The 25,050-nt window shown below is 43.3% G+C and overlaps 1 protein-coding gene across 50 annotated transcripts in view; it reads left to right on the forward strand.

Annotated features, from left to right (window-relative positions):
* Window positions 1-25,050, forward strand: part of DAB1 (DAB adaptor protein 1) — a 1,247,092-nt gene that overhangs the window by 1,202,218 nt on the left and 19,824 nt on the right. For 19 of the 50 annotated variants that reach the window (XM_065521819.2, XM_065521821.2, XM_015452163.4 and 16 more), the window contains 5 exons: window positions 5,720-5,770; window positions 5,860-5,907; window positions 13,231-13,293; window positions 15,625-15,733; window positions 23,837-24,385. In XM_065521819.2, coding sequence (XP_065377891.1) covers window positions 5,720-5,770; window positions 5,860-5,907; window positions 13,231-13,293; window positions 15,625-15,733; window positions 23,837-24,385 — 820 coding nt within the window. The remainder of the gene's footprint in view (window positions 1-5,719; window positions 5,771-5,859; window positions 5,908-13,230; window positions 13,294-15,624; window positions 15,734-23,836; window positions 24,386-25,050) is intronic. The other 31 variants (XM_065521824.2, XM_074005785.1, XM_065521833.2 and 28 more) reach the window with 5 other exon arrangements.

A 25,050-nucleotide genomic window follows, 5' to 3' on the forward strand; every position in this document is an offset into this window, starting at 1 on the left:
CATATACATGAGTCTTCTCACTGCTTCCTCTCTGCAAGCCCACATTGTAAGCATTATTATCCTCGTTTTTTGCAGAGGGGGAAACTGAGGCTCAAATGATAAACTTTATTCAAGCAAATGCCAGTGATGGAGCAGCAGTTTGAACTCAAAACTACTGTTGCCCACGTCTCTCTTTTTATTCCCGCACTTTGCCTCTCCTGAAACCATCACATTTCTCACTTTAAAAGTACTCAGTGTTTTCACTTGCAAGCAAATTAGTTTTCTTGACATTAGATGAAAGTTGAGAAGGCCAGGAATCCAGAGGCAGAGGCTTTAGCCACAGCTACGCCCTGTCATTTGCATTAGCCCATTCAGGTCAGCTTAGCATCCTGAACTTTGTCCACTGGGTTCTGCCTTTCTTGCAATGTCCCAATAAGGTGCCAGCAAAATCCCTGCACCAACATTCCCCATGCTGACCTTCCCCTTGTATATTAAGAAAGAACATTTCAAGAACCAGCTTAATTTTTCAGAAGCTGGATGTAAATATTTTGTTGTTCAAGGATTTGAGGATATATTACACATGTGAGCACTTCAAGGGAAGATGTAACTTTTATTGTAAGATTGAAGCACTTCCCTTTATCCTCCAACCTTCTGGACAACCTTTGGGATCCTCTCCTGAATTGGAAGCTGAAGAAGGAGAACTATTAGCTGCTAAAGTGAGGCCCAAATTGGAGTAATTAGAGGCAAGTTCTCAATCATTATAAAGACAAAACCTCAAAGCAGGACCAATTTCTCTATTAGATCAAGGCATTGAGTCCAGCAAGACCACCGATCCCCAAAATCTCAGTAGGCCTGGCACATTTAGGCATTAAATGGGATTCCATTTTGTTTCTGTTCTAATGAAACTTCATGGATTTCCATTGGAAACATGAATCTTCACTTTCTTCTGAAAAACCTCACAAATATCTGGCTTTCACTTAGCGCCAGCAATGAAAGAAAAAAAAAAACCTCTTATAGCTAGAAGAAGTCTGCTGTTTTTGCAAACTGAATTTGATTTCATGGTACTGTCTAGACACAGCAAAGAAATCAATTCTCCCATAGAAATCTTCCAGTCAATGCAAATATAGGATATTCTTTAAAAGAATAGAAAATATATAAGCAAGGACTATGTCTAGTATTTGGGAAGCACCCAGTTAACTGGAAGTTTATTTTTTAATATATTTTATCTAGAGTCATGCTGTCCAATACTATAGCCACTAGCCACATGAGGCTATTAAATCAAAAATAATTAAAATGTAATAAAATTTAAAATTTAGTTCATCAGGCATGCTAGCCATATTTGAAGTGCGCATGTATCCACTGACTGCTGTATTGGACAGCACAGATAGAGAACTTTCCATCATCCCAAAAAGTTCTACTGGACAGCGCTGGTCTAGAGATCATTTATTAACATTAGAGTTTCTATTCCCCATCTCAAGCCACTTGCCCTTGTTCTTCAATTGCCAAACAGAGCTTTCCCATCTCTCTCTGCCAGGAAATGGGAAAGTGGCTGTTTACTCTTGGGTAAAGGTGATAAAGAGCATAAACTCTTAGATACCCCAGAAGGAATTAGTCTTCATTAGCATGTGTCTTCCTTGTTAAATCATTCATTAGGGAAAGGTAACATGCATTCGGATGCCTGGAATCAGTAGTTGTCCTTAATAGTACCCACCTTACTGCAGTTACAAATCATTTAAGTTAATCCATTTCTCTTGAGCCTTCTAAATGGAAAATTGAATTTTTTTTTTTTTTCAGTCTTGGTCTGAGCTCTGAGTTTAGATCTAGAAGCCTTGTGTGGTCCTTGTCCCACAACTGTCCACCCCAAGCTACAAAGATGATACAGCATAGCTCTGCTCTGACCTATGAAAACAAGGACCATGTGTTATTCATCCAGGTATCGCCAGTGCCCAGCCAGGACATGACATGTGGAAAGCACCCAGTGAATGTTCATTGAAGACATTAATTAATCAATTGCATAATCAATCAAGGCGGCTTCAGTTTTCCTAGGAACCTGCTAATTATTCGTACTGAGAGTGTATTCCCCAGCGTAGTGATTTGCAAATCCGGCTGCACATTAGCATCACCTGGGGAGCTTTTACAACCCGCTGATGCCAGGGCCCCACCCTAGACCAGTACAATCCAAATCTCTGATGATGTGGCTCTGGCATCAGTAGCTCTGGCATCAGCAGCTGCCCCAAAGGATTACATTGTGCAGACAGGAGTGAGAAGTTTCTGATTTGGAAGCCATAAAAAAGATTTTCTTCCTTTGTGAGATTTTTTTTATCCCAAGTCCCTTATTCACTGTCATTTTTCCTGTAAGAGTAACATGAATCTGGTCTTCCTCGTTGCCTTACTCAGTAATGGAATCATAGTGTCCCCACTGTTTCAAAAAGAGATTATAGGAAGATAACTCCCTGTGGGAACTTTATTTCAATGTTTTAATAAAGATTCGAGCCCGAACCATATTGAAACAACATGAGAAAATGCCTTCTTTTATATTTCCTCACTGGAAGCTTAAGTTGCAAGTAAATTTGATGTCACGTTGAGTTTTTAAAAGAATACAAAACTGTGTACATGCTATGATAGTATGAAAGAAAAATCTGTAAGAAACAAAACAAAAAAGACTTTAACATACATGAATTAAAACTCAAGTGGTAATTGTGGGTAAAACAAGATTTAGCAATTTGGAGAGACTAGGGAGTAGATTAGTTTCTGTCCATAAGAATCACCTGGGAAAAAGTGTATTTATTAGCTGGAAGGATCTCCCCACTGGCTGGAGGAAGCGCACTGGGTGTCTCCAAAGGTTACCCCAAACAGGTAACTGTAAGAAAGCAGCTCTGAGAAATGACTGAGCCAGAGTTAGAACAGTAAGGTAGCCACAAGGTAAAAAAAGATATGGATGGGATGAAGATGATCAGGCAAGACTGTAGCCAAGAGCAGGGCAAAAGAGAGAAGACGGAGTCAAGAATGGATTGAAGGGTTCAGGAGTAAGGACGGGAGGTCTAGGAAGTGCTGGGCTCTTGGTTGGAGGTGGTTTCTAAAGAGAGGCCATCAGAAAGATTTTCTTCGTTTCTTTTCCCTCTATTTCCAAATATTATATAATAATAGTCTCCTAACATTAAACAATATGTGCTTTGGGGCCAGGCTTGGTGGCTGAGGAAGGCTGAGGTCAGGAGTTCGAGACCAGCCTGGCCAAACTGGCAAAACCTCATCTCTACTAAAAATGCAAAAATCAGCCAGGCGTGGTGGTACCCGCACCTATAATTCCAGCTACTCGGGAGGCCGAGGCAGGAGAATCACTTAAGCCTGGGAGGCAAAGGTTGCAGTGAGCCAACATTGCACCACTGTACTCCAGCCTGCGACAGAGTAAGACCTGTCTAAAAAAATAATAAAAATAAAAATAAATTGTTCATGTGCATTACTGAAATGAGCCAATAATAGGAGAAGATAATAATAGCTACTAGTCCTTGGGCATCTACTGTGTGCTAAACACCAAACAAGACTTTGCACACATATCTCAATTAAACTGCTCAATAAACTTGCCATGATGTTGTCATTACCCACTCCACTTTAAAGATGAGAAAACTGAGGCTAATCAACTTGTCAAGGGTTACATGGCCAGTGCATCCATGGCCTGACGTGGCCAGGACCCAGTACATATCTGTGTGATTCCAAAAAATGCATTTGTTCATCTGCTCAGACCAAGCTTCAACTGAATTCAAAGAAATCGCCTCATCACACCTCAGCTCCACACCTCACCAAAGGCTACCTCTCCTTTCCCAGGAAGGTGACAACATGCTCATGCTGACACTGGTTATCCTCCCACATTTTCATTATATGGGACATGGTGGGGGTTTTTATGAGCCTCTACCACAGGCTGTTTTTCAAATTTATTTAATTCATCCATCATGCTCTGAAGCCATTTGCTTTTTTATATTGGACAGATGTAATGAGATTTTGGACACTAAAAAATGTTTTTATTAAAAGTTATGACCCAGAGCTAGTTGGTAGGGGCTCTGCCATAAATTGCTAGGAGTGTGTGCATTTATAAAGGATGTAGCGACATAACCTTAACCTTTTAGGCCACACGATAGATTACAGGATCACTTAGACTAATATTGTCTCACCACCTCTCCCCACCTGTGGCCAAATAATAATAATAATAATAATGTCTGTGGTTATTTGATGTGGTGGCTTTTCCTCTCATTGTAGCCATAGTTAAGTCATGTTGAACCATGGGCTGGCGGAAACAGGTGGTTGGTGGTTGACCTGAAGGCCCTGCCTTAGTGGGCCCGGGCACGTTGATTCTTCACTCTGCTCTGCTCTGCAGACTGTAACTGGGGCTGAAGGAAGCAACAGTCACATGTCCTATAGACAGGGTGAAAGCAAATTCTGACAAAGCACAGTATTATGAGGCTATGGGTGATAGTTTTCTCACTCTTCCATTGCCAAAAGCTCTCCTCAAAACTATTCATGCGTAATAACTCCATTTTAATGTCCATATTAGCAGATTTATATTAATGTTTTACTATTTGGAAATCATCCAAAGAATAATTAACTTATTCGTATAGACCAGAATATGGCCATTAAGATATACATGTATATGATATATTATACATACCTATAATGTGTAATATAAACAATATAATACAAAGTTAACAAAGCAATTAAATGTTGCTCACTGCCAGCTACTTCTAGAACATGCATTCATTTCTGTATTTTTGAGGACTGCTATGTGCCAGACCCTCTACCAGCTGCAGGGGGAGACCCTCTCCCAGCTGCTTGAGGAAGCTTACAGTATGATAGGCACAGATAACGTACTGAGGACACTCAGGAGGATTTCAGTTCAAAGGATAGAGAAACTCTTCATGGAGGAGGTGGCTTTTGAGCTGGGTTTGGAGAATTTGGGGAGCACTGAGCTTTCAGAGATGAGAAGAGCATTTCTTTTTTTTCTTTTCTTTTTTTTTTTTTTTGAGATGGAGTCCGCTCTGTCTCCCAGGCTGGAGTGCAGTGGCACGATCTTGGCTTACTGCAGTCTCCACCTCCTGGATTCAAGTGATTCTCCTGCCTCATCTTCCCAAGTAGCTGGGATTACAGGCGCCCGCCACCACACCCAGCTAACTTTTTGTAGTTTTAGTAGAGACGGGGTTTCACTATGTTGGCCAGGCTGGTCTCGATCTCCTGCCCTCATGATCCACCTGCCTTGGCCTCCCAAAGTGCTGGGATTATAGGCGTGAGCCACCGCGCCCGGCCGAAGGGAAGTGCATTTCATGCAGAGAAGACAACATGTATAAAAACACATGAAAACCAGCTGTTCACAGACTGCTCCAAAGAGTAAAGTTTGTCTAAAGCACAAGGTGACATTTTGTTCTTTTAAAAGAAAAATCTCGAATGTAAACAGCATGCTCTTATCCATAGCCACTGCTGATGTCTGTAACTGCAGGGCAATGTCTGTAATTGCAGGAAGATGGAATTTAAACTTACAAATTTGCCATTGCTGTGTTTCCTAATCAGACCCATGTTTTATCATCTGCTTATGCTAGAAACATATTCCAGGATTTTCACAGACATTGGAAACAGCTCCCCACCTGCTGAGACCATGGAAGTGTGAATCATAGATACTGTCATCATTAAACTCATAAATCCATGTCATTTGTGTGTCATTCACTTCATCCTCATTCATCATCCCTTCCACTTTCAGAACGGCTATTCATTTGAGGATTTTGAAGAACGGTTTGCTGCAGCCACCCCGGTAAGAATTAGAGCCCTCTCAAGTTAACTGTTTCATGTCATGATCTCCACATTCATTTCATGCTCATCAGTCGTGCCTTGTGGTTACAGAACAGAAACCTGCCCACGGACTTTGATGAGATTTTTGAGGCAACAAAGGTAAGGCCTTGAGGTTTTTGTTAAATGAGGTTGTTCTGCTCATACTCATGCATTCCATATTCTCTTCATCCAGCTGGCATGAATGGCAGACTTGCTGCCCTGCTCTGCTCTAGTAGGTACCTATTCAGATGTCCCCAGGATGACTATTGGTGGGCCCTGCCATGAGGTCAAATAGTGAGAGTGTATGTACAGGTGTGTGTGTGTATGTGTGTAAACTAGAGTGTGTGTTGGAGAGGAGATAGCACCCCTTCTTTTCATCCAGCAATACTTTTCAAACCTCTAACATGTCCCAGGCATCCTAATAGATGCTAGAGATGCAGAAAAGTGGCTTTCCTAAAGAAGCTCACAGTGTAACATAGTGCAACATTGCATGGGATAAGCTATGACAGTAGAGCCTCGCCTAGCGTAGTGTAGTATATGTAGTATAACATGATATAGTAGGAATTCAGATACATGAACAGGATGTGCCAAGTACACCACTGGTACTAAAAAACAGGTGAGGTTGCTATTCAGTCAGTATAACCTGGTATAAATATATTGGTTGTAGTCAACATCTGTTCAAATTGATTGATACACAGGCCAATGAATATTGCCACTCCTGAATACAGTATTGGGAAACCTCCAGGACAAAAATCTTCAACCTTGGCAGCAAATTAGAATCATTAGGAGAGCTTTCCAAGCTCCAGTGACTAGGTTTTACCTCAAACCAATTCTGAATCTTTTGGTGTGGGAACCAGGCATCAGTAATTTTTTCCCCAGGTGATCTTAGTATGCATCCAAGGTTGAGAACCACTGATCTGGGAGTATCATGGGCAATGGGATAGGGTAGAAATTGAGTTAGGACGCCACTTCATAGGAAACAAAACAGAAAGCCTTCTAATTCACGTCCTGAAGAATGTGTGGGAGAAGGAATGAGTGTTCTAGGTAGGAGGAAGAGCACATGTAAGACCCTGAGATGGCCTCTTCTTTCATAACTCTCTGTGCTTCTCTCCTCCTTGATTGTGTCTCTGGGTCTGTCTTTCCATAATACAGCCAGCTTATGACAATAGGAACAGGAATGTGCCTTACCTATCTCTGTAGCCCTTGCTCTTGGTAGCTGATGCATGGTAGGAACTCCCATGTCTGCCCACTGAAGGGTCACAGAACTCCTGATGCCAAAACACAGGGAACGGGTCTGTGAGAAGGTGTTTTCGGGGTCAGCCATAACATCTCAGCCTCCATCAATTGTGCCTTTAGGATTTCTCTCTCGGAAAGGCCTAGGGATCTTGTTGCAGTGATCTAGTTGGAAGGAGCAGCGTACTAATCTTAAACTAGATATTACTGAAAAACCATCACTTGTTCATATCAAAGAATGACTGGGGAGAGAACAGGCCTGATGGAGATACTGGGGAACTACCTCCCCAAACATCGAAGCTACTTTTCCTTCACTGTCCTGTACACCTTACAATATCACTCTTCTTACCCCTGGAAAATGCCCAGGGGGCTAAAAAAGGGGAAAAACTGCCATCTCCGGCTACATCTCTCTTTACCAGGAGACATTTGAAATGCTAGTAATGGAAGAGCCTTACTCTCTGGCGAGTAGACATCTCAAGCTGACATTCCAAATGACCTCAAATGGATGTGCATCCTGGCAGACCTTATAGCAACCCAGATTTCTGGTTAGAGAATGTTGTAGAGCTGGACTTCCACTATTTAGCAAGGCTAACTAAGGTTTGGTAAAGTGATGGATCGATGAACAAGATGCTGGTGGGTGTGTGGGTCAAGTCCATCCCAGCTGCTTTTAGCTGACTGATCAGAGGTGAGTCACTTAACCTCAGCCTCAGCTAGCTCATCTGTGAAACATAGTGACAATGGCACCTATGCTGGTGACTTTTCGGGGCTCAGTGAGTGTCAAACATGATGATAATGTATTTGAAAGCATATTGCAAACTATGAAGTGTTTTATAAATGTGAATTGTTAGTTTTATTCTCTTGAGGCTTTTAAAATGATTCATTAGAGCAGTATTATCAGATGGAACATGGTTTATTAGCTTACAAATAAAAGGACTGGGATTAACATGGGGAGGAGACCTGTGAAAATAGATACTATTTCAGATTCTCGATCACATATGGTTATTAGGATTATTTTTAATTTTATGGCCCAAGAATCCCCTTTTTCTATAAAATTTAATTAACTCAAGGTTCTATTTAAACAGCAAACCAATGGAATGAAATAACAATCTATGTTTTATGCCTCTGCATGTTTTTCTCGTTTAATCCTTGAGTGAAAATCATCTGGCAAAAGGAAAGTCTATATCTCAAGAATGAAGGTTATTTTAAAAGTTGTGCTTAAGGAGAAAATTAGCCAATAAATTCTATTTATGATGTTAGTAAAAGTATGCCGTGAGTTCAACACATTTGAAATGTAAATTGTGTGACTTAATTAATAACTTCATTTAAATATTTTCCGAACACTGAAAATAGTTGTGGGCCATTTTAAAAGCATAGAATTGCAGTCTCAAAGAAGCCCAGAAGCTTCATTTGAATTGATTAAATAAAGTTATTCCTTTTATGAAATTGGAAGAGGGTCTAAAAGACTAGCAGAGTTTACCAAATAATATAAAATATTGCTAACATGCTAGAGAAGGATTACCAAAGAAGAGCATTTCAAGTCCAGCAAGATTTGAGAAAGGACCTGTGTGCTGTCCACCTCATTCCCATCAGCTGCTGGGCTGTTACTGTATGAAAGAGAAACAAGATAGGCAAGAATTGATGGAAAAGGCTGTGAAATGTATGAAATTCCCACCACAACCTTGCCCCTGACCACCACACTGGCCTCCTGTCTCCCACCTTCATGTTGGTAACACTGAACTGCTTCCATTACCACCTACCTACTCTGTTCCTGGCCTCTGGCCATTTTTAAGCAGTTTCCTCTGTCTGGATGGTCTCCTCTTTTTGGTCACGTGGCTCCTCTCCTTCAGGATTCAGATCTAGGCTATTTCCTTTAGAAAACTGTCTCAAACTTTGCCAAAAGCTGGTTGGGTCTCTATATTACTCTGTTTCCATGCTGCTGATAAAGGCGTGCCCAAGACCGGGAAGAAAAAGAGGTTTAATTGGACTCCCAGTTCCACATGTCTGGGGAGAGGCGGAAGGCAAAGGGCACTTCTTACATGGTGGCAGCAAGAGAAAATGAGGAAGATGCAAAACAGAAACCACTGATAAACCCATCAGATCTTATGAGACTTATTCACTATCATGAGAATAGCATGGGAAAGACCAGCCCCCATGATTCAATTAACTCCCCCGGGTCCCTCCCACAGCATGTGGGAATTCTGGAAGATACAATTCAAGTTGAGATTTGGGTAAGGACACAGTCAAACCATATCATTCCACCCCTGGCCCCTCCAAATCTCATGTCCTCACATTTCAAAACCAATCATGCCTTCCCAACAGTCCCCCAAAGTCTTAACTCATTTCAGCATTAACCCAAAAGTCCACAGTCCAAAGTCTCATCTGAGACAAGACAAGTCCCTTCTGCCTATGAACCTGTAAAATCAAAAGCAAGCTAGTTACTTCCTAGATACAATGGAGGTACAGGTATTGAGTAATTACAGCCATTCCAAATGGGAGACATTGGTCAAAACAAAGGGTTTACAGGGCCCATGCAAGTCTGAAATCCAGCAAGGCAGTCAAATTTTAAAGCTCCAAAATGATCTTGTTTGACTCCAGGTCTCACATCCAGGTCACACTGATGCAAGAGGTGGGTTCCTATGGTCTTCAGCAGCCCCGCCCCTGTGACTTTGCAAGGTACAGCCTCCCTCCCAGCTGCTTTTTCATGGGCAGGTGTTGAGTGTCTGAGGCTTTTCTGGGCTCATGGTATAAGCTATCAGTGGATTTACCATTCTTGGGTCTGGAGGACAGTGGCCCTCTTCTCACAGCTCCACTAAGCAGAGTCCCAGTAGGACTCCGTGTGGAGGCTCTGACGGCACATTTCCCTGCCACACTGCCCTAGCAGGGGTTTTCCTGAGGGCCCTGCCCTTGCAGCAATCTTCTGTCTGGGCATCCAGGCATTTCCATACATCATCTGAGATCTAGGTGGAAGTTTCCAAACTTCAATTCTTGACTTCTGTGCACCTGTAGACTCAACACCATGTGGAAGCTGCCAAGACTTGGGGCTTCTACCATCAGATGCCACAGCCTGAGCTGTACATTGGTCCCTTTCAGCCATAGCTAGAGTGGCTGGGACACAGGGCACCAAGTCCCTAGACTGTACATAGCACAGGGACCCTGGGCCCAGCCCACAAAACCACTTTTTCCTCCTGGGCCTGCAGGCCTGTGTTGGGAGGGGCTGCCATGAAGGTCTCTGACATGGCCTGGAGACATTTTCCCCATGATTGTTGGAATTAACATTAGGTTCCTTGCTACTTATGCAAATTTCTGCAGCTGGCTTGAATTTCTCCCCAGAAAATGGGTTTTTCTTCTATCACATAGGCTGCAAATTTTTCAAACTTTTATGCTCTGCTTCCCTTAGAAAGCTGAATGCCTTTAACAGCACTCAAGTTACCTATTGAATGCTTTGCTGCTTGGAAATTTCTTCCACCAGATACCCTAAATTATCTCTCTCAAGTTCAAAGTTCCACAAGTCTCTAGGACAGGGGCAACATGCCACCAGTCTCTTTGCTAAAACATAACAAGAGTCACCTTGCTCCGGTTCCCAACAAGTTCCTCATCTCTATCTGAGACCACCTCGGCCTGAATTTTCTTGTCCATATCGCTATCAGCATTTTGGGCAAAGGCATTCGACAAGTCTCTAGGAAGTTCCAAACTTTCTCACATTTTCTGTCTTCTTCTGAGCCCTTCATATTGTTCCAGCCTCTGCCTGTTACCCAGTTCCAAAGTCACTTCCACATTTCTGGGTATCTTTTCAGCAACACCTCACTCTACTGGTAACAATTTTACTGTATTAGTCCATTTTCATGCTGCTGATAAAGACATACCTGAGACTGGGAAGAAAAACAGGTTTAATTGGACTCACAGCTCCACATGGCTGGGGAGGCCTCAGAATCATGGCGGAAGGCAAAAGGCACATCTTACATGGCAGCAGCAAGGGAAAATGAGGAAGAAGCAAAATTGGAAACCCCTGATAAACCCATCAGATCTCGTGAGACTTATTCACTATCGTGAGAACAGAATGGGAAAGACCAGCCCCCATGATTCAATTACCTCCCCTTGGGTCCTTCCCACAACACGTGGGAATTCTGGGAGATACAATTCAAGTTGAGATTTGGGTGGGGCCACAGCCAAACCAGATCAGTTTCCTTCTAGGTAATCCCACAGCACACCATAGAGACCCCTGTTGCTATTTCTGCTGCATTACCTGAGATTATCTGCATCTACAGATTGGATGTCCTCCCCTCCAGTCTGTAAACTCCCTGCAGGCTGAGAGTTGGCGTTTCTCATTTTTATGTTCCCAGCACATAGCACAGTGTTCAACATCTAGCAGTTGTTGAAGATTTATCAAAAATTATTGTGCAGTTGGAAACAAAATCAGTCCTTATAGGGCCCTATTGTGTGCCAGGCGCTGTTATTCAATCTGAAAGCTGAAAGGGAAGGAAGAGCTGCAAGTAAGTTAACAAGGCCAACTTTCTCTCCTTTCAGCAAAAAGAGACTTTTGTGCTCTTTCAACCAGGCTTAACCAAACATCAAAGAAAGTCCTCCTATTAATGTTGTCAATACATCTGCAAAGGCGATATTATCATCTCCATTGCCCAGATGAAGGAACTGTAGCTCTGAGGAGCTGCAGATATTGAAAGTGGTAGAATCCAAATATGCCTCCTGTTGGAGGTAGCTACTATCTGGGGCCAGTGGTCCAGGCAGTAAAGGAATTTATGAAGACATTTGTAGGTAAAGAAAGGTAGATTTATTAGAGAAAGTATGAAAATACATTGCAAGATTGCAATGGGCAGCACAGCAGAGAAGGGGCTGTCTGCAAAGAGGCAGGGGCTGGAGGGAAGTTTTATAGGGTTACGCTGGAGGGACTACCTGAAAATGAGGTTGTGCCCTTGGGTTGTTTGTGATTAACCATCCCTCAGAACAATTATTCCTTGTTCTTCCCCATCTGGGGCCCTGCCTGACCTGGGGCCCCTTTCTCATGTGGTTTATCTTATCAGTACTCCACACCCCCAGGCATGGAGTGTAGGACATTTTCCAGAGCCCAAAGCTCACTCACTTGCCAGTAGGAAAGAACATTCCCTTCCTTGGATGAACCCTAGAGATCCAGCCATGACCTGGTTAGAGCGGTTTGAGTACAGGAGTCCTGTGTGGCAGGGCAGTTGGACTCCTCACATCCCTTCTACTAAGTGGTATGTTTAGGTTCCCCCAATTTGAAGCTATCACTTAAGATCTGAAGATGAGGGAAAAGTGGTTTTTCCTTAGTGGACAGGTTTGTACAAAGCATGTGATTACATACTTGTCATAATTAAGTCAGGCCATAGACTCCCTACAGTCTGTGAATTTGGCAGTGTGCAGATTAGTTCTAAGTGTATCTTAAAAGGTTTCTTTAGCTGTTGTGGCTGGCCTTGCTCAGATACTCCCGTGTGATGGATGAGGAGATAGATGATGCAGTGTCTGCAGTGATGGAGTTCCTAGGAGTGATTAATGATGTATACACTGGATTGTTTTTGATGCCTTTCCTGGTATTAAATGAAATGTTTTCTTTTCCTCCAACCACATTTTTTATCCTAAAGATGGACTCTTTCAGAGAGTGCTGTTTGACTGCATTCTCTGTATTCAGCAAATTTAAATCCTGGCCCAGATGACCTTGATATCACATCCCTGAGACTTAGTTTATCTATTTGTAAAAATGGGGATGACGATTCCTACCTCTCAGGGTGAATGCTATTGGGAGCCCTTACTGACGTGACCATGAAGTCATGTCTGTACTTACACGTGGAAGGCATCTTATATGTGTGGATACACTCATGAGATAAAAACCAGTGATGGGATTGCCTCCCTGCCTTTATCTCCTAGAAAGAGAGACATTGCTGGCATATGATGGTAAATAAGTGTGAAGTGATGTTATTACTGCTTATGGGAAGTGATTAATGGGCAGTCTTGACCAAGGCTGGATAAACAGGCAGATGCAAGGAAGCAAGAATTGATTCTGGCTGCATTCAAGTGTTGCCTTTGGGATCCTGAGGTATGGTAATGACCCACCAGGATTATGGTTTATCTAGAAATGATGAAAAACAGAAATGTGTATCCCCGTATCGTACTGTGTGTAAAGCAGGACCCAGCACCACCACCTTTCTTTGTAGTTACATGATTACCTTTTTGTCTTTACAGGCTGTGACCCAATTAGAACTTTTTGGGGACATGTCCACACCCCCTGATATAACCTCTCCCCCCGTAAGTATGCATTGCTCTCTGAACCCTGCACCCCTTTCCTTTCCACATCCCCTCAGTGGCCGGAATATGGGCTTTGAGTGAAAGAGGCCTCTGGTGGATTTCAGCGTTGACTCTTTCAAGCTGTGTGACTTGGACAAACTCACTAGTCATTCTGATCCTTAATTTCCTTGGCTATTTAAAAAGGGGAACTATGATATATGCCTCTGTTTTGCGAAATAAACAAGACCATGCATTCAGCAATGGCAGGACTTGCCTGGGCACTTGCTGTTCTGCTGGGGTCTGAGAAGAGAGGCCCGAAGGAGATGTGGTTTCTGACTACAAGGAGCACATGGTGTGGTTGGGAATGTAGGCAGGAAACTCGGGACAACACATATGATGAGGCATTTGTCAGCACCTGCCCCAAGCCCAGTACAGCATAGGTGGCCAGCCCAGTAAAGGAAGGACCTTCTCCCCACACCCTGCTCTGCCCATCCTTCTCTCCTTTCCCTCTTTCTTTCCTCTCTCCCTTCTTTTTGTTTTTTCCCTCTCTTCCAGCCTGCCCTTCAGCTTTGCAGACCATGACCTGGGCACTTGAGCCTCACTGAGCTTCTCAGGAAGCTCTAGACTCCCAGCCACAGCTTCAGCCAGGGTACCTCAGTGAATGCTTACAAAAGGACAGCGATTGCAGGGAGCCCTAATTTGAAAATGAAAAGAAGAAAACAGAATTAAAACCAAAGCAAAATAGAATCCCAGTGCTGGATGCATTCAAAAGCAACTCTGCAGCCACTGCAAAGAAAAGAGCCAAGATGGCCCCTCCAGCCCCTCCCCTGCCCATTCCCTGAGGAGGGCAGAGAGCAGTCAGCCGCAGCTGCACCAGCTGAAGCTGCCGGGAGGGGACAGCTCCTCTGGGCACTGCGCAGTTGTGCAAACCGAGGGATGGTGCTATGGTTCATTGGCAAGATGCGCCTCACAGAGAAAAGGCTGTAACCTCACCACCGAGGACAGATGGCACAAGACACTGCTGCCCACTGCTGCCGCCTGGGAATCTAGGCACAGCTGCCCCGCTGCCAACACCTGATGTCCAAGGCAGCCTTGAGGGCGGGGACCGCAGCCTCTGTCCCCAAAGAAGCTGGATGGCTCTAGCAATTCTCATTCTCCCATTTATCCTGGGCTAAAAGCTTCTTTCTGGGAACTTGGAGTTGCAGAACTGCAGGGCTATGCAGCTAGAAAGGGCTGAAGAGATCTTCTAACCTTATCCCCGTCATTTTACAGATGAGCAAACTGAGTCCCAGAAAGGACATGTGACTCACCCAAGGTCACAAAGGGGGAACAAAAGAACGGCGCTGACTGTTTTTAAAAGTGCTTAACACAGCAGCTCATGGCTGTGTTTCTGGCCCTGAACCCAGGCGCAGTCCAAATGGGTATTTAATAATCCTCAGAACAATGCCATTCGTCCCACAAGCTGCTAGTCTAAAAATGGCCTTGTCTAATTGCCATGATTTCAGGATTAATTGCTTGCCCCAGCCTATTCCAAGGGGAAAAAAAAAGGATATTACAGCATCAAACAGATTTATACTCTGTAGGCAAAAGCCTGCTATAAATGGGTGTGGACATATACAAAATTATGAGTACTGATGTTTTCATTTCTGTATCCCCCATCTTGCCCACCAGTCCATGCAGCAGACCTTTTTTGAATTCCAGCACGGACTAGGCCCTGTAGAATTTTCAGTGGTGCAAGCATTGTTTCTTGTTGTCTTCTTGAAAATATTTACTTCTTTTTGCAAATGAAGATTGAGAGAAAATCTGGAGTTGGGGGGGTGCACCAGGATACAAGGGTCGGTGCTCCACTTGCTAAATTCTATTTGTTGATTTAGTCAACAACTGCTCATTGGCCTTATATTAAGTTGCAACCCCTGAGCTGGGCACACAGTAGGTCTTGAGTGGGTGTATTTCAATTTGAACTGGCCATCTCTAAAGGGTGAATGCCAAATATTATGGAAAATTTGATACCTGAAAACACCCCCCAGAGAGTAGGGGCTCAAACTAAATCATTAGGATACTGGCCGTTATTTGCCAAGCACCTACTATATGCCTATGCGTGGCGCTAAAAATTTAAGTGATGTAAAATAATTTAAACACATAATCTCACTTAATCCTCACAGTAGCTCTGGAGGTATCATTTCCCATTTTGTAGATAAAGTGTATGTAACCAGCACATGGGCTGCACACCACATAAGTGGCTTGAACTGTGGATCCCTTCCCCTGCCCCTTAATTCCTGCATCTGCTACCTCCCAGCCTTGGTGACTGCAAAGCCAGGTCTCATGTGTCCTCTGCCTCTCTCTGTCTGGCAGACTCCTGCAACTCCAGGTGATGCCTTTATCCCATCTTCATCTCAGACCCTTCCAGCGAGTGCAGATGTGTTTGGTTCTGTACCTTTCAGCACTGCTGCTGTACCCTCAGGTAAGCCCTCTTCCACCAGCTTCCTTTCCTTTGGCCTTCACCCATCGAGAGAGAAAGAGTTTACAGAGCCACCCGCCAAATGATGACAAAACACTGCTATTCTCTCCTGTGACTCTTCAGGTGACACTGAGAAGCTGTTTAGAGAGGGAGGTGATGTTGGGGTCCAGAGCTCTGGGATGTTACTGGCCTGGAATTCACTGATGTCTTTCACCCAGAGAGTTCAAGATTCTGTGTTACTCAGGTGTGCCGCTTTTCGGAGCATGGCATACGCACAGCTGTGCAATTAGCCCAGGTCCATTTCCACTCTTCCACCTCAGCCAGGAGAGACAGCAATAAGCAGGGGAGGACATGAAGTCAGCTTTCTAGAGACTTCTTGAGACCTGATGGATAGAAGGGATCTGCCTTACTTGGTGCTGACTCAAGGAAGGGGAAGGTCCCCAGACAAAGTGGGGAGCACCCTATGGGATGAGAGCAAACTGCTGTGAGTTGTGAGAATAATGAGACACCTGGTGAGTTAGAAAGTATGTGTTCTGTTTTTCAAATAGTCTTTAAATGTATTTACTACTTTTACAACAAGTTAAAAAATATATATAGATATAGTAGCAGTATTGCAGGTGAGTTACAAATGGATGGAGCCCAGCAATCTTACCTTATTTCCATGGCATGAGGCATTCCATGTGGCCAGGCCACTGTATTTGCAAATAGCCAAAGGTAGTTTAATTCTGTTTTTCACATACATGGGAGCCTTAAAGGGTTTTGTGGTTTTCTTTAACTACGTATTTGAAATCTGTGGCTTTATCTTTCTTGCCTTTATTCTTATAAATGGCAAATAGAGTTGTTTGAATATTTTAGAATACCAATCTTCTTGCATTTTTTTCCATAATTACTTTTAATTACATACTGTTAGAAGCAAATTCTTGCCACCAAATATAAACTGCTTTTATTCAAAGTAAATTAAAAATGCATACTCTGTTCTAAAATAGTTATGGTTATTACTCATGAGCTAAGGGATCATTATGAACTTTTAGAAGCAATAGAGGTTGGTGACCCTTGGATCTAACTTACAGTTTAGACTGCAGGTTGCCTAGAAATGTATTCAATTGTGAAGTTTCCCAGTCTAATCTTGAAAAAGGGATAGTAATGAAGACTAGTTTTCCTTACCTAAAATAGATATTAAAATATCCATGGGACTAGTATAATAGCACATGCCATTTTAAATAAGGGTAGGAGTTTTCCACCACCCTTCTATGCTTGAGTTTTGTGTTCAGAGTGCCCATGCTTTGTCCTCATTGTTTTGTCTGTAAAGACTGTGCTGGGAAAAATGATGGCCCCAAACTTACCAATTTGCAGGCATGTTCATTTCAAAAATGCTCACCAGGTGCCCTCTATGTGCCAGGTCCCATGTAGGTGCTTGGGATGTGCGAGTCAACACAACAAACAGAGAGTCTACCTTTTACTGGGAAGATAGGAAATAACAAAAAAATAAATACTTTTCAATAATATATTTAAAAATGAGAAGTGATAGGGACAAAAGAAAATGCAGACCAGAGCATAGGGGCTTTTGAGTGCAGGCAGAGGGCAGGTAAAAGTGGAGCCCCTGTGGTCACAAGGGGCTTTTGCCTAGGTGAAGTGTGACAGGACTAGCAGGGGCAGAAAAGTCTCAAGTAGACATCAGAGTTCAGGGTACTCCAGGCAGAGGAATGACTTGGTCCCCCAAGTCTCCATTCCCTTCGCTATAAATGAGAAGATGGGCCTAGATGTAATTTTATATCTCTTCCAGCCCTAACATTTGATTAAAAACACCCTGTGGACCTGCCTGGGTGTATTAGTCCATTCTCACGCTGCTGATAAAGACATACCTGACACTGGGTAGTTTACAAAGGAAAGAGTTTTAATGGACTCACCATTCCACATGGCTGGGGAGGCCTCACAATCATGGTGGAAGACAAGGGAGGAGCAAAGGAATGTCTTACATGGTGGGAGACAAGAGGGATTGTGTTCAGGGGAACTCCCCTTTATAAAACCATCAGATCTCATGAGACTTATTCACTACCATGAGAACAGTGTGGGGAAAACCACCCCCATGATTCATTTATCTCCACCTAGGGGAGACGCATGGGGATTATTACAATTCAAGGTGAGATTTGGGTGGGGACACAGCCAAACCATATCACCGGGTCAGTCACAGCACTGCTCTGGGCCCTCTCCCAAACATGTACCAGATTACGGACTTGGAAGACCTGGGTTTTAGTCTTGCTGCTTAACCAGCCACATTGGAAGCTGTGGACAAGCCACTTCCACATATCCAGATTTCCTTTCTTTAGCTGTTAAAATTTTGATAGACTACCTCCAAGATTTCAACTTTTAGAACACGAGTCTAAAATTAATTTCAATTTGCATGTTTTTGCTTTCTGACTCTAGTTAATATAACAAAACTGGCTTCAGTTGGTATTAAACTATGTGCCCGATTTTTCCTTTAACTGGACATAAAAATTTCTGCAGCTGTTGAATCCCAATCTCCTTGTCACTAGTTGTCCAGCCAGTGATAAGGAGATAGAGAAGTGAACTGGAGTATGTGATACAATGGATAGACTGGCTCCTGGGGGCTTTTGAATCTGATGGGCCAGGTTTGAATCCTGATTCAGCCATTTATTTCTAAGCTTTAGACTCCTGGGCAAATTACTTCACCTACCAGAGTCAGAGTTTCTTCATCTTTATAACTGAGTGTAAAATAATACTTACTTTGCAACAATATCATGAGAATTAAATGAATCACTACATTAACTGCAGCTGCAGAAGCTGTATCACTACACACTGAAAACTGCTGGCACATCATCGATATTTAGTGTAGAATATACTGTATCATTATGATTATTCTGATTTCTACAGTGGATGAATATATGTCCTGTTCCACCTATATTTTTTCCTTTTCCTGGAAATTAGTGCCTGTAATAAAGTTTAGGTCTTCAACCTCTTGACTGCTCATAGCAGACAGCAGGAGAATGGGTGGCCTGGAGAATGTACTATGTATGAATACAGGCTCTGCTGCTAGCCAACTGCATCATACTCAGATAAATATCTTCTGAACCTCAGGAAACTTATCCCATTTTAATGTGGATGATCATAATTCTACCTCATAGAGTTTTTCTAAGGATTGCATGAGTAAATGCAGGTTGTAAAATATGTACAGCAGTTCCTGGCAGTGCTTCCATCAGTAAGCACTCAACAGATGTTTGCTACATGGTTCTTCGGGAGCCTTGGATCTGCTATTCATACAGTGTGTAGCTGCATCAAATCTTCCCCTCATGGAGTTGCAATTTCTCCTCTACAAATTAAAGAGATAGCAATCACACTCACCCCAGAGGCTTGTGGAAAGGATCAACTTCACAAAAATGTCAGCTCCACAGGGTGAGAATGTTTTTGGTTTTTTTTGATGACTGTTTTGTTCTTTGTTTTGTCTCCACATACTAAAGCAGTGATTGGCACCTAGTAGAGGTAGTTTTGAATGAATGAATCCATCAAGTGAGATACTGTGGATAAGAGATATCATACAAGTTCTGCATAAATGTTGGAGGAGTTCCTTCATTTTTAGTGCTTTTCTTATATTTCAGTCTGCCTTTTTTTTTCTTTTTTCAAATAATGGGGGTATCCCCAGGTGTCAGCATCTGGCTATAAATCACAATTTTCAACACTTTTTAAAAACCTAACTGTAAGGCAGCAAGGCAGGTGTTCCCTTTCACTCCACAGCAAGATTTATGATTGCTCTGAACTTCATGGCATAAACAGATGCTCCTTGGCACCTCCTCCCTCCACTACTGGACATTAATAGTAAACAGTTAACAAGCTGTTAAGTGGCTGCAGTGGCAACCCCCACGTGGCTCCCTGTGTCCAGTGCCACCACTGTCCTGCTGCTGGTGTGTCCTTTCGCTCATGCACAAGATCATGTGGCCAGACAGCCTTAACTCACCGGCCAAGGAGAGCCGGGCTGCAGGGACCCCCTAGGAAAAGTGAGTGGGACCTGCAAGCTCCTAAGCATGATACCCAATTACCCTGTGCTACCTTTTTTTCTTTTGAATATTGTACTTTGGTCTGGAGCAGATGGCATGAAGCCAGAGAGACATGCTAATAGCTCTCTCCAGAAAAGTGTGCACAGCCCATCTGTTAGCTCCTTGTGGAAAAAAAAAAACAAAAGATGGGAGGGGAAAAAAACCTGCCACCAACAGTAGAATCATCAGAGATCACAGCATTTATGCATTGTGGGTTTAATTAGACACCGGGAAAAATGCAGTGAGCGTATTGACTAGGACTTGTTCATCTTTATGTAGGGCCTTTCTCCCGTCCCAAACCATGCTAGGCAGAGTGGAGAGAGAGAGAGAATAAAGAGTTCCTGCCAACAGGTGGTTTCTAGTCTCATCAGGGAAGATAGAATAACCAGGCAATTACAATGCAGTGTGACAAATGTCATGATACAGGTGAGCACAGAGGACTGTGCAAGCCCAGAGAAGGACCAGTGGAGCTGACAGGAGCAAGAAGCCATCCAGCAGAGGTGATAGTGAGCCGAGTCTCCAAGAGCAAATCAGGGTTAGACATGCACAGAAGCAGCGGGATGGCTTTCCAGGCAGATGGGCCAGCAGAGACAAGAGACAGCACGTTGGGTTTTGTTTGCAACTGCTGAAGGGCAAGGTGCAGTGAGGATATGAATTGAAGATAGTGATGAAGAGGTGGAAGGGGCTGACCTCCAAGGACGCATAGCCAAGCTAAGACATGTGAGCCTTATACTAAAGACAGTGAAGTACCATATATGCATTTTAAAACAGTCGTTCCTGGCAACGAGGAGGGTGGAATAAAAGCAAAGCCAAAAATAGGCTTGATGTCAAGAGAGTGAAAACATCCCCTCATTCACCAAAATGGGCAGCAGGTCTTGGGTGATTGAATCCGTGGGTACTTCTCCACCTGCAGACCCAGCACCCCCTTCTTACTACAAATATTTACAATACCTCCTTTCATACCTTGAAATGAATTTCATAGATAAGGTAGTCTAGCTACACAATTTTTCAAAATGAATATAATTCTCTAATATAAGGCAGAAAGGAAAGAGAATTTGTAAGAAAAATGTATGTATTTAAATAAGGAAATACTCAGGCATGAGCACACTAGAAGGCATAACAGTCAGATGTATACACCTATAAGTAGAATCACTATCGAAAGCCACAGCTATAAGTCCAGACTGATACAGAAGTGTCATGTGGCTATACCACCATGAGAAGCGTTTCTGTCAGGGATGTCAGGGACTGCCATTTTCCAAAATAGTCAACACCTTTTGACAGTGTTCCAAACCAAAAATACAGTCTTCCCTCCCGTGCACAGTTGTTGAATTCCTGGAAAATTAAATGCATTAAAATCAAGTGCAAAGATAACTTTGAATTCCCGTGTAATTCAAAGTCGATTCTGGGTGCAAATGATCATAAACAGGATGTGGAATAATGCTTTGTCATACGCATTGGTCTCACACATAGTGAGATGTCTACTGTCAATGCTTGGGTCTCCTAAATGCCAGTAGTGTAACCCCCTCCACTTGTGACAACCAAAACACGTCCCACCAATTTTCTAGCCACCCCTAGGGGGCAGTAGTACTCCCACTGAGAACCACTGGGACATATCAAAGTAAATCGGAAAACAAGACTGAGTTGCAGGATTCTTCATCTGTTGGTAGATTTAAGTCACTACATTATCATGCCATGGGTGAGGCAAGCTAAGCAAGCTTCACGTTTGAAGTTTCAGCTCCAGGGCCTCTTCATCCCTCTTGCTTCAGTGCAGTTGGACAAAGTAGTCTTATAAGATATTCTCCATTTTTTTTGTTGACATCCTTGTCTCATTCCGCAGAAGTATTTAACACTGCGAGATTAATCAGCAAGAAGCACAGATGTCCTATTGGTGCCTTTCTGGAGCCTGCTGTTAGGGAAGCATGGCATGAGAGGAAACGGGCACCTTGCAAGGAAAATCACCAGGCCTTGAATGTTGGCTCTAGCCTGTATCAGTCAGTTGAAGGCAGGTATATCTGTGACTGGAGTATGGAGTGAGACACCCTGCGTTCCATCTCTCTGGGCTCACAAGAGTCAGTGAGATGACTCATAATGTCATCAATGCCATAACGCCCACCCATTGTCCCTTTGGAAGTTGCTAGGATACTCTGCCTCCATTCCTCTTTTTTTCCTGGTCTCATTACACTGCATCGGTATCTTCCTACTGACAGCCATGGAAAGGCTTGTTTTGAGAGGCCCAGGCAAAGCTGGCTTCTCTATTCTCTGCTCTGCCCAGCCTGGGAACTTGTCTCTCAGGCTCAACTGCACATAGAGGTGGCCATTGTGCCCCCTGAGAAGGGTGGGGACCCCTGGAAGCACATGTGAATTTCCTGCAGGCCTGCAGTATCCAAATACAATCAAATAGTAGGCAAGGTCTATTAACTGCAAAGATCGGAAATTGGTCTTGGCCATCTGGGTGAGGCAGTGTGTGGCACAAAGGAAGGAACCCTGGCTTTGGGGGAACAGACAACCTCAGTTTGATCCTGCTCCTACCTCATGCAACCTGTATGACCCTGAGCAAGTTGCTTTTCCTTGAGCACCAATTTCTTCATCCCTAAAATAGAGATAACAATACCTACCCTGCCGGAATTTCGTGAAGACGCAAAACACATACTAGTGTATCTGGCATGTTGTAGGCATTTAATAAGTGGAGCTTGTTGCTGTTACTGCTATGTTACTATTATTATTGTAACACGTGTCACTTGTGCTCCTGTTAAAATGTATATGTCTTACCTAAAAAGAATAATACAGTGAACAATTATCATGGTAATACACATGAGTACAGGCTATGGGGTTTTGCAGTGTGTAACTTATACTGATGTATGAGGTGCCCCTGAGTGGACAATAACCTTCTTTTTTTTTTTTTTTTTTTTTTGAGACAAGTGTCTCACTCTGTTACCCAAGCTGGAGTGCAGTGGTATAATCACAGCTCAGTGCTGCTTCAAACTTTTGGGCTCAAGTGATCCTCCCGCCTCAGCCTCCTGAGTGCTGAGACAATGGGACTCTGAGCATGTGCCACCATTCCTCACTACTTTTTAAAAATTTTTGGTAGAGATGAGGCCTTGCTGTGTTACTAAGTCTGATCTCAAACTCTGAGCCTCAAGCAATCCTCCCACCTGGACCTCCCAAAGTGTTAGGATTACAAGCATAAGCCACCACATCTGGCCCTATTTTTTTAATTCTCCAAAATTGGAATAATAATAATACAGAAATCATGCATAATACCTCTAGCTGCCATTTATTACATGTCTTTTGTATATCAAGCAATGTAATAAGTAACTCTCTAGCCTCTATCTAATCCAAACCATACTAGTAACTAACATTTACTGAATGTTGATCCTGTGTCCGGTACAATACTCCACATTTTAAATATGTACTCTCAATTAATCTTCAAATCAACCTAGCAAGGTAGAAGGTGTTTATACCCATTTTACAAATAAGGTCATAGAGCCTTAGAGAGATTTAAGAACTACTCCCCAAATTACACAGTTAAGAGGTGGCTGTTTGAATTTTAACCTAGGTCTCTAAAACTCCAACATTCAGATTATTACTCACTTTGCACACTGCCTCAGGCCTGCGAAGGACGGTATTATAACCTGGTTTTACAACAAAGAGTCAGACTCTTAAAGAGCTTACGCAATTGAGAGGGTCCTAAGTGCAGCAGGAAGAGGAGGCAAGGAGAAAACCCAGGACGGCCTGCCTTCCGTCCTTCTGCCCTGTCCCTGAGACACACAGCTTCTGAGGCTATGAGACTTTAGAAACTTCTAACAACTACAGAAATGTGATTATTAGCATTCTAGTTTTTGCTTACAGATCATCTCCTCAGAGAGGCTTTCCCTGACCACTTCTCTAGGATATAGGCTCCAAGACAGCAAGGACTTTTGTCTTGTTCATCTTGGCATCCCCAGTCCCTGGCACACAGTCTGGCACTTAGTTGGTGCTTGATACATTTCTGTCAATTACCTGAGTCCATGCATCCTTCTTTCTCAGGACACCTGACTCTTCTTTTTCATTCTCCCAGGTTACGTTGCAATGGGCGCTGTCCTCCCGTCCTTCTGGGGCCAGCAGCCCCTCGTCCAACAGCAGATGGTCATGGGTGCCCAGCCACCAGTCGCTCAGGTGATGCCGGGGGCTCAGCCCATCGCATGGGGCCAGCCGGGTCTCTTCCCTGCCACTCAGCAGCCCTGGCCAACTGTGGCCGGGCAGTTTCCGCCAGCCGCCTTCATGCCCACACAAACTGTTATGCCTTTGCCAGCTGCCATGTTCCAAGGTCCCCTCACCCCCCTTGCCACCGTCCCAGGCACGAGTGACTCCACCAGGTCAAGTCCACAGACCGACAAGCCCAGGCAGAAAATGGGGAAAGAAACATTTAAGGATTTCCAGATGGCCCAGCCTCCACCCGTGCCCTCCCGCAAACCCGACCAGCCCTCCCTCACCTGTACCTCAGAGGCCTTCTCCAGTTACTTCAACAAAGTCGGGGTGGCACAGGATACAGACGACTGTGATGACTTTGACATCTCCCAGTTGAATTTGACCCCTGTGACTTCTACCACACCATCGACCAACTCACGTGAGTGCCCCTCACTTAAGACATAAAACCCAATGAGAGCCATAACTTATGTCTGGAGGTAGGGTTTCAGGGGTCAGATAACTCATCTCGCTTGCATTAATCAGGCTTCTTTGTTTATATTACTATTACTACTATTGCTACTATTACTACTACTATTACTACTAAGAGCTACAAATATAGGTACCACTGATAACATACAAACCTTCTTCATATGTTCCATGTTTATTTTTAGACTTATAATAATGCTTAATGACAAATTTTGTTAGACCTGTTTGATGGATAATGAAAGTGAGGCTCAAGGTTGAAGACAATAGACAAAGTGGTATTGAACTGAACGTAAGCCTAGTATTTTTCCACCGTATTACTCTGCCTCTTAAGATTTTGTTAGTTTACTCATGCATTCGTTCATTTATTTATGTATAGCCAGCTTATGACACATAGATTTTGGTGTGGTTTCTTGAAATAAAAGTGAATGCAAACTTTAAAAATTTGGGGAACAAGTTTTAAACATTAGAATATAAAATAAGGATCAAGAGAAAACTTAGGGCAGAGACACAGCAGCCGTAAGGTCTTAAATAGCTTTTATAGCTGAAGCCTCATTTTGGCTTAAAGCTTCTGGTAGTTAAAGAGAACAAAAAGATGGTGCTGCAGAAAGTACTGGACTG

This window comes from Macaca fascicularis, chromosome 1 (genome assembly GCF_037993035.2).
Source record: "Macaca fascicularis isolate 582-1 chromosome 1, T2T-MFA8v1.1".
NCBI lineage: Eukaryota > Metazoa > Chordata > Mammalia > Primates > Cercopithecidae > Macaca > Macaca fascicularis.